General features: G+C 39.7%; 1 protein-coding gene across 1 annotated transcript in view; it reads right to left on the bottom strand.

The window, feature by feature from the left end:
- LOC103132314 (kinesin-like protein KIF20A) overlaps positions 1–7,971 on the bottom strand; it is a 31,958-nt gene that overhangs the window by 9,807 nt on the left and 14,180 nt on the right. Inside the window, exons 17-19 of the mRNA XM_016667310.1 lie at positions 6,155–6,256; positions 5,936–6,065; positions 5,446–5,589 (exon numbers count right to left, since the gene is read on the bottom strand). Coding sequence (XP_016522796.1) covers positions 5,446–5,589; positions 5,936–6,065; positions 6,155–6,256 — 376 coding nt within the window. The remainder of the gene's footprint in view (positions 1–5,445; positions 5,590–5,935; positions 6,066–6,154; positions 6,257–7,971) is intronic.

The following is a 7,971-nucleotide window of genomic DNA, read 5'->3' as shown; positions in this document are numbered from 1 at the left end:
TATATACTGTGTAGTTTTTCTCCAGGGTTTTCCCCCAGTGTATTATAGGCCTGGCGGCCCGACATGCTTTACAAGCGCCACCGTCAGGCTAAGCCTTTCTTGTTTATGTTTTTAGGAAAATATATATATATTAAAAAAAATAAATAAATAAATAATTGCTTTTTTTTTTTGTAAGCCGGATTTCAAGAGTCTCTGTTGCTCTGAGCGTTTCACTGGCGGAGTAGATTTATTCCTAAAAGATACGTTTATAGAAGATAGGTTTATAGTTTATGCATTTAAAGCCAGACCAATCACACTGCTGGTGCCTCTGCGAGCGGGCTGCAGCAGCTGGATGTCTCAAGTTAACCTCAGTGCAGATCGCACACGCCTCCTTTTACTCAAACTGGACGCAGGCTGACCTATATGGATATTTACATCAACTCCCTGTAAGGAATTATGATTCTTTCCAGAGTTTTGGATGAAGGTAGGAGTTTAAACCCCACCGCGATAGTTCTGGTTGAAGCTCTACATCAGGGGTGTCAAACTCAATTTCACTGAGGGCCACTTCAGCATATTGGCCACCCTCAACGGGCCACATTGACGGTACAAATCAGGAGTGCCCAGGTGCAGTCCTTCAGACTGCAACTTTTAGATGCATCCCTGCTAAAACACACCCCAGACAAAAGGTTGACTTCCCTCATTAGCAGCAACTCAGTTCTGTAGAGGCTTATAATGAGTCAATAATCCAGGTGTGTTAGAGAAGGAATGCATCTAAAGTTGCAGATGGTAGCTCTGGAAAACTAGACTTGGGCACCCCTAGCATAAATGTATGAAATACAATGTTAAAAATAAGTTAAACAACACTTCATATTGTTAAATAACGCTTTGGAGCTTCTGGTTAGGAAGCGCATTCAAAACCTTTGGTTGAAATGGCACATTATATTCAAGTCTCCATTACAGACCAGAGAAAACTAAAGAGAATGCAACACTGTGTTAAACCATTTGAGAAGCCGGCAGTTTATCTTGAGGAAATAAATGACGATGCAGAAGTTAATTAGACTGTAACATGCGCAGTCTGCTGCTCAACCACTGCGGACGCAGCTCCGCTGCTGCGAAGAATTAAAAACCGCTGGAAGTAACTCATCCAGAAGATTTAACAAATGGAGCCTTCTGGGTTCACGTTACCCAGGAGAGCGGAGTTCTGGAGGAGCTGCAGACGTAACATCTGTCCGTTTCGGAGAAGCGAAACCACGCAAAAACAAATAAAAATAATTAAATAAATAAAACACTCAGAGTTCAGTTGATCTGTTTGGATCAGACAGATCCAACTGACTGATGAATTCAAGTACACCTCGCTGCAGCAAACAGAAAGGGGCTGGGACGGACCACTGTCAGTCTCTTACCTTATTTGGAAATGGGACCATTGCATTCCGGAAGTGAAGGGGGCGCTATTTCCTATATTATCCGTGTTCTCCCGTTTAAATTTTCTTTTGAAATCTGTGATGTAGCTTCATCTGTAGGAAGGAGTTTCCCTCTCAGCATGTATTTCAACTTCTCTTTTTTATTTACTTCAGCGCAGCTCACAGCTTTTAACAAATTGCGTAGCTTTCTGTGTACTTCTAAATATTCCTCTATTGGCATGGGGGTGGTAACATAACTAATATAATTATGTCACTAAACGAGAATACCACAAAATCTTTATTATTTACTATTAATTTCTCCATTTCTGGCAACGTGAAAGATAAATTATCTTCTAAAATACCATATTTTTCTTCAGGATGTAGAGCTAATTAGGTGACATAAACAACACCTTTATACATTATAAATAACATCTATATATCTCCATCACTTATAAGAGGAAGAAATGAAATAAGACATGAAAAACAACATTATCAACAACAATAAAAATACCATATACACTGTATACATAAGAAATTTAATTGAGCAAAAGTCAATAACAAACAAATTAATTAGGTTCACAGACGAATAACCAGGATTGTTAAACAAGCAATAATCCACATTTTTGTTTTGTTGGTAGAGTCCTATATATAGGAAAAAATATGTTTAAACTATTTAGTCTTCCAAGGTGGAAATTTTTCTTTGACTCTAAAACAATAAAATAAAACTAATTAATAGAATCATATCAACAATTTGTGCATCAAGTAAACACTTAGCATGCTACAGGTAAATGTTATCATTTAATTTGGCTAAGAATAATTATTGCACTGTCAATGAATGACTTCTAATAGATGTTCTATATTTACCAGAGGAACACAATAACGCCTTCATGAGCTCAAACTGACAAAAAAAAAAAGGATGGATGCTCTAAACAGTTTAGACAGAGTTGTTATTGGTTTCACCACTATTTACCTACTATTTTTCCAAGTATTCTTAAAAGATTGTCTGTTAGTCTGCAGCTCATGTGACCAAACCAGCCGAGGAGATGAAAAGCTAAAGCCCTCAACAGTTAAAACTCGAGATGACTTAAAACTTAAGTTAAATTTTTAAGTTTTAACATTTTAACTCATTGCTAAAATGCTAACATTACTTAACTAGTGGTAATGTTAGCTAATGTTACCTCTAACTAACTAGAGGTTTTGCACGAGTTGCACTTGTTAGGTAACCCCAAGATCACTGGGTCTTCTTAAAAGATAGAGTGACGTTTCTCAAAAATGTAGCCAGTGTTTTCAGCAAAACTGAGCTGACTGTCCAGGAATGATCCAAGGTATTTAAAATTTGCCATAGTTTCAACAGGTTGGCCAATGAGTGAAACAGCAACCACTTTCAGGTCTTGTTTATGTCATTTAATTAGCTCTACTTCCTTAAGACAATTAAAAGGTATGGTGTTTTGTGAGGGACTTTATCTTTTGCTGTTCCAGTTATGCAAGAATTAATAATAAATAATAAAGACTTTGGTATTCTGATTTAGTAATGTATTTATACTAGTTGTGCTACGACCACCACGCCACTAGAGGCAGTAGCAGGCCCGAAAAGATGCAAAAAAGGAGCAGATTTAGAAGTACACAGAAAGCAACGGAAATTGTTAAAAACTGTGAGCTGCGCTGAAGTAAATAAAAGAGAGAAGTTCAAATACATGCTGAGAGAGAAACTCCTTCCTAAAGATAAAGCTATATCACAGATTTCAAAAGAAAATTAAGACTGGAGACCGCGGATAAAATAGGAAATAGCGTCCCCTTCATTTCCGGAGTGCAATGGTCCCATTTCCAAATAAGGTATGAGACTGACAGTGGTCCGTCCCCGCCCCTTTCTGTTTGCTGCAGCGAGGTCCTTCTCAATGAATTAGCGCAGATTTTTCTGCAGATGGGAACCAGGAGGAAGTGCGTTCAGACCCCAGTGGGTGAAGTGATGCTAATTTAAGTGAAGTCGCTTAATTTAATTTATTAAAAGTTATTATGGCCTCAGTCAGTGGTTTTTGTCACTACGGAGAAAAATGTAGATGCATGTATCTGCTTAATTTGTGATGGGATCTGGATTCACAGTGAATATTAACTAAACCGCATAAAATGTGACTAAATAGCCGATGTTAATATGATTGTAATTTCACGGGTAAAAATAGTACATGACCGATTTTTTTTTTATGTTGTCAGTCAAGATAACGGATAACAAAAAAAGTCTAGCGCGACCTGCCGCCCTGACACCAACTCACACACATCTTCATTCACAGTCTTACCTGTAAATCGATTTTTCTTTTCTTGGACGTTTTGATGTTAGCTTGTCGATGTTTTATTCGCTGGGAAAATCAATAAGTAGCTTGAGGTGACTCTGCTGCTCTCTAGTGGCGAGAAGCCTTAATGTTGGCTGGTAACAATCGGAATGCATTATGGGAGATATAGTTTGTAGTCGATTCGTGCTCAAAACCTATTTTAAGTCAAACATGGGCCTATAAAACGCTGGGGAGGGCCACATAAAATGACATGGCGGGCCACATGTGGCCCGCGGGCCTTGAGTTTGACACGTGCTCTACATGAACCACAGGAAAAACTTGTAGTCTCTTTCAGAGGTGCATTGAGGAGCAGTGAGAATGATTGTGGACCAAGAATTTTGTGCGGCTTTTCCATCTCAACACACTGCCCAGCACCCGGCTCTGTCTGCGCTGATAAAGTTTATGTCTGTATTCCCAGTTGGCCGGAGCGTTAGTGATTAACGAACCAATATTAATCTTTATGCAGGTTCAGCCCGGTGAGGATCTTTCGCGCTCTCTTCAGAGTCATGCATCACACTGATTTTATATTATTTTATTATTACTAGTACTATTTTTCCAGTTACATGATGCATCAAACCATATCAAATGCTTTGTCCACTTAGTCAGCTAGAGTTAAAGCACGCGGCTGCGCGGAGATCTGAGAAACTCGTCCTATAATCACGACCAACCAAAATAGTTTCTGTGTTAAAACCTCAACAGATACAAAATGGACCAGCTACTAAAGCCAGCTGCTTTTGATTTAATTCAATAGCAGCATTGAATTAAATCTCTCCTTTGTTGCGCATCTCTGCGCAGTGCAGCGGATTTACCTCATCATGCAGGGCCGGTAAAAGGCTGCATGAGGCCTTGAGCAGAATCTGACTTAGAGGCCCCTCTTGCTGCTAAAAACATCAGCACCTCTAACATCTTCTGTGTTAGACTTAAACTGGGAGAGGGGGAGTAGCTTAACTGGTCAATCTAAAAACAATCAGTTATCACAGTTATCATTTGTATTTGTAAACAAACAGAGCTCAAACTCAAAGATTAAACTCACAGCATCAGATTGCTATAACAAAATAATCTAACTATGAATGTTGTTCTTTGAACTTTTACAAAGTAAACTTGCCAGCTCCTTTAAATCTTACATTTAAATGTTAAACAATTTAAAACATATAAATTTATGTATGCTGAAACCATTAAATCAGATGTATCGACATTGATAATCTCAATAAATAAATGTTACATATCTGTGGTCTGTGTTAAAATATGAGCATTTATGGGGCCCCAGAAGCCCTGGAGCCTTATGGAGCCGCTGACTTAATTTGGATTAAGTCAGAAGTGCAAATAATTGATATAGATTTTAATTTCAATTAGTTGTTTTTAAGACTAGTTGTGTGTTTAAATAGCATTTCACTGGCGATGTTTTCCCGTAACATATAATTACCCAGTAATATTTTTACATTTCCTGTGTAGCTGGGCCACCAGCCCAGCTAAACAGGGGCTGTGCCCCGCCCCTACATCAGTGAACCGTCAAAGGTGTCAAAATAAAAACAAAAACAAACAAACAATCAGGAGAAGGAAGCAAATGTGAGCATGTAACATGCGGCACACCTGATTGGAATGGGTTACCTCTGCAGAATTCCGTAGGTGACCTGCAGACTGTTAACCTGTAGCCTGTCTTAGGAAAAGGAACACCTAAGACATGCAGGTCATTGTGTCCAGAGGAGTCAAGTTAAGAAACACTGGCCTAGAGGAACATTTACCAGCACCTGTCAGCTCCTGAACCTTCCTTTCCAACTCCAGGTTGTCGTTCTTCAGCTCCTCCAGCCCCCTCCTCAGTTCACTGATGGTCTCATCTTTCTTGTCGTCTTCCTCCTGCAGCCTCCAGATTTCTTCTTCCAGGGCTACTGAGAGGAGAAACCACATAAACCACTTCATGTCTGTCTCCGCACAGAAGAAAGCTATCATCTGATCTTTGGTTTTTATTATTTATTTCATATTTATTTACAAAAAAGGTAACCAAGAAGCTAAAGATTTTCTAAGATGACAACTTGAACCATCAAACATGAAGCTCATGTTTGACAAAGAGAATCTGCAGAGATAACTGCACACCATTGGGGAGAATGTCAGTTCATACAAATGATGATGTTAAACGGAGGCTTTCTAAGGTAACATATGCAGTGACTGACATGGATGAACCTCTCAGGGTTTTTCAGAGGAAACATGATCATGATCAGAGGAAAACATTCAAACCTCTCTTCTTGACTGCTCCTCCTCCCTGCCCCTCTGCGTCATCTCGTTGGCGCTTACAGCTCTCCTTCCTCTCCTCCCCTGCTCTCTGGTCCTCTCTGGTCCTCCTCCCACAGGTACAGGTGGCCGGTCTCTGAAAGACAGCAGCATTCTCTCAGACGTTAGGAAACAGGAGCATCAGAGGCATGAAGTCTGACAGAAAACAGTCTGATGGAGGAAGCAGTAGAGTGTGGCGGTCCTTAGGTCTTCCTGGAGTGTACTGATGATGTCATTTTTCTGCTCACAGATTTCTGACAGTTCTGAGAACATTGCTGCTGCTCCAGACTTTGATGAAAGCCAACACAGTTCTACCAGTTAAATAAGAACAGAGACCACTGTTACCTTGTTAAAACTAACGGAGGGAGTAGAATCTCCTGCATGGGGTCAAACTGTAAACAGAGCAACAATGTGCAGTCTAACTCTTCTCTGCACCTGGTGAACTGACCCGAAGCTTAACTCATCCTTCTATGTGTGTGAGTGTGTGTCTGAGGGGCACTAGACTTCAGTTGTTAAGCATGATTTTAGATTTCCTTTCTGACAGCTCCAGTATGTCCTGGCCTGGCGTATTGACAGTTGCAGGAAGTAGAAAAAGTAAAGAGCACTTTGGGGTTATTTTGCAATCAGCTGCAGAAGTTCTACAGAGAACACTTACTTTTTAAAAACTCAGAGATGACACTGGTCAATGCTCATTTTATTTCCACATGATCTCTACTCCAGAATTCACAAAGTCAGTCTCTGTCTAAACTTAGCGGTTCTCAACCTGGGCGGTACCGCCCCCCAGGGGGCGTTCAGAGGACGGCAGGGGGCGCTGGCGGACATTTTTACAAAAGGGGGGCGCTGGGATGCCTTTGGGGGGCGTTTGGTCGAAGGTAAACTTTACACCTTAAATGGACAACAATACCAGTTTAGAGTTTGAGCAACTTGGTAAAACTGTATTGTGTAACATTAAATCATGCTTGGCTGCAACTGTATCTATGGCAGCTCTTCTTCTATTCAGTGTTTGTTAGCTTCTGTTAGCTTCTTGGTGCAGCTCCGTTCTCCTGCTACTGGTAGCTAAAATCACGATACCCTCACTTTGCCTCCCTCTGAAAAATGAACCCATTTAAATGAAGAAATCCCTCCATGGGTGATACCACGACAGAGAGCGTTCATTTTATAGCGTTAACATCGGTGCTGTAAGTGGTCCGGTATGAAACGGATAGAACAACACAGCACTTTTAAATTTCAATAATCAGACTGCAGAAATTGTTTCCGTTGTTTAAAAGGTTTATGTCAGTCTGCCTTTTCCCCATCGATACGCTTCCCGACCGCCCTGCACCTTAGGGGCTTAAAAAAAACATAAAAAAAACGACGCGCACATTGCGCAAAACTCTGAAACAGGAGAAGCGGGACATAAAACGGAGTGACGAACTAGATGTGAATCCGACGCTGAACAGTGAAAAAATCAACACATGATGTGAAACATGACGATTAGGCGGTGCAGCAGGTGATGAGTGAAGATTAATGATGGTGAGCGTAAATAAATGATAAAATAAATCTAGCAATAAACCGAGAGAGGATAATACTAATCAAATGAAACTAAAAGGGAATGAATGAAGAACAAAATGCAAGAATAAACTAAGAAAAAACTAAAGTAAATACAGAGGAATAAACTGGTATGGCAAGACCTTTCGAGCAATAATTAATACAGAGGACTGTATGGCAAGAATAAACAGACACTATTTCCAGATAAAAGGTAAAATAATATTGTTGAAGTGCCATGGGTTTGTTTAGACAACATCTAATACTGAGAATAAATATATCTTACAGACCATAACAGTAACGAACTTATCACTTATGTTTTTAATTAGATTATATATTTCTTCAATATTATTTTTCATATCAGTGTTAATGTCATGAGGCTGATGACTCCATGACACTTTCAATTTGACTCATTAGGATTTGATTAAGAACCAGATTTGTTCTTTGTAATTTCTGTCCAGTAAAACTATTAATCTATA

This window comes from Poecilia formosa, unplaced genomic scaffold (assembly GCF_000485575.1).
Source record: "Poecilia formosa unplaced genomic scaffold, Poecilia_formosa-5.1.2 Scaffold993, whole genome shotgun sequence".
Classification (NCBI taxonomy): domain Eukaryota; kingdom Metazoa; phylum Chordata; class Actinopteri; order Cyprinodontiformes; family Poeciliidae; genus Poecilia; species Poecilia formosa.
This window is presented reverse-complemented; position numbering and strand designations above follow the sequence as displayed.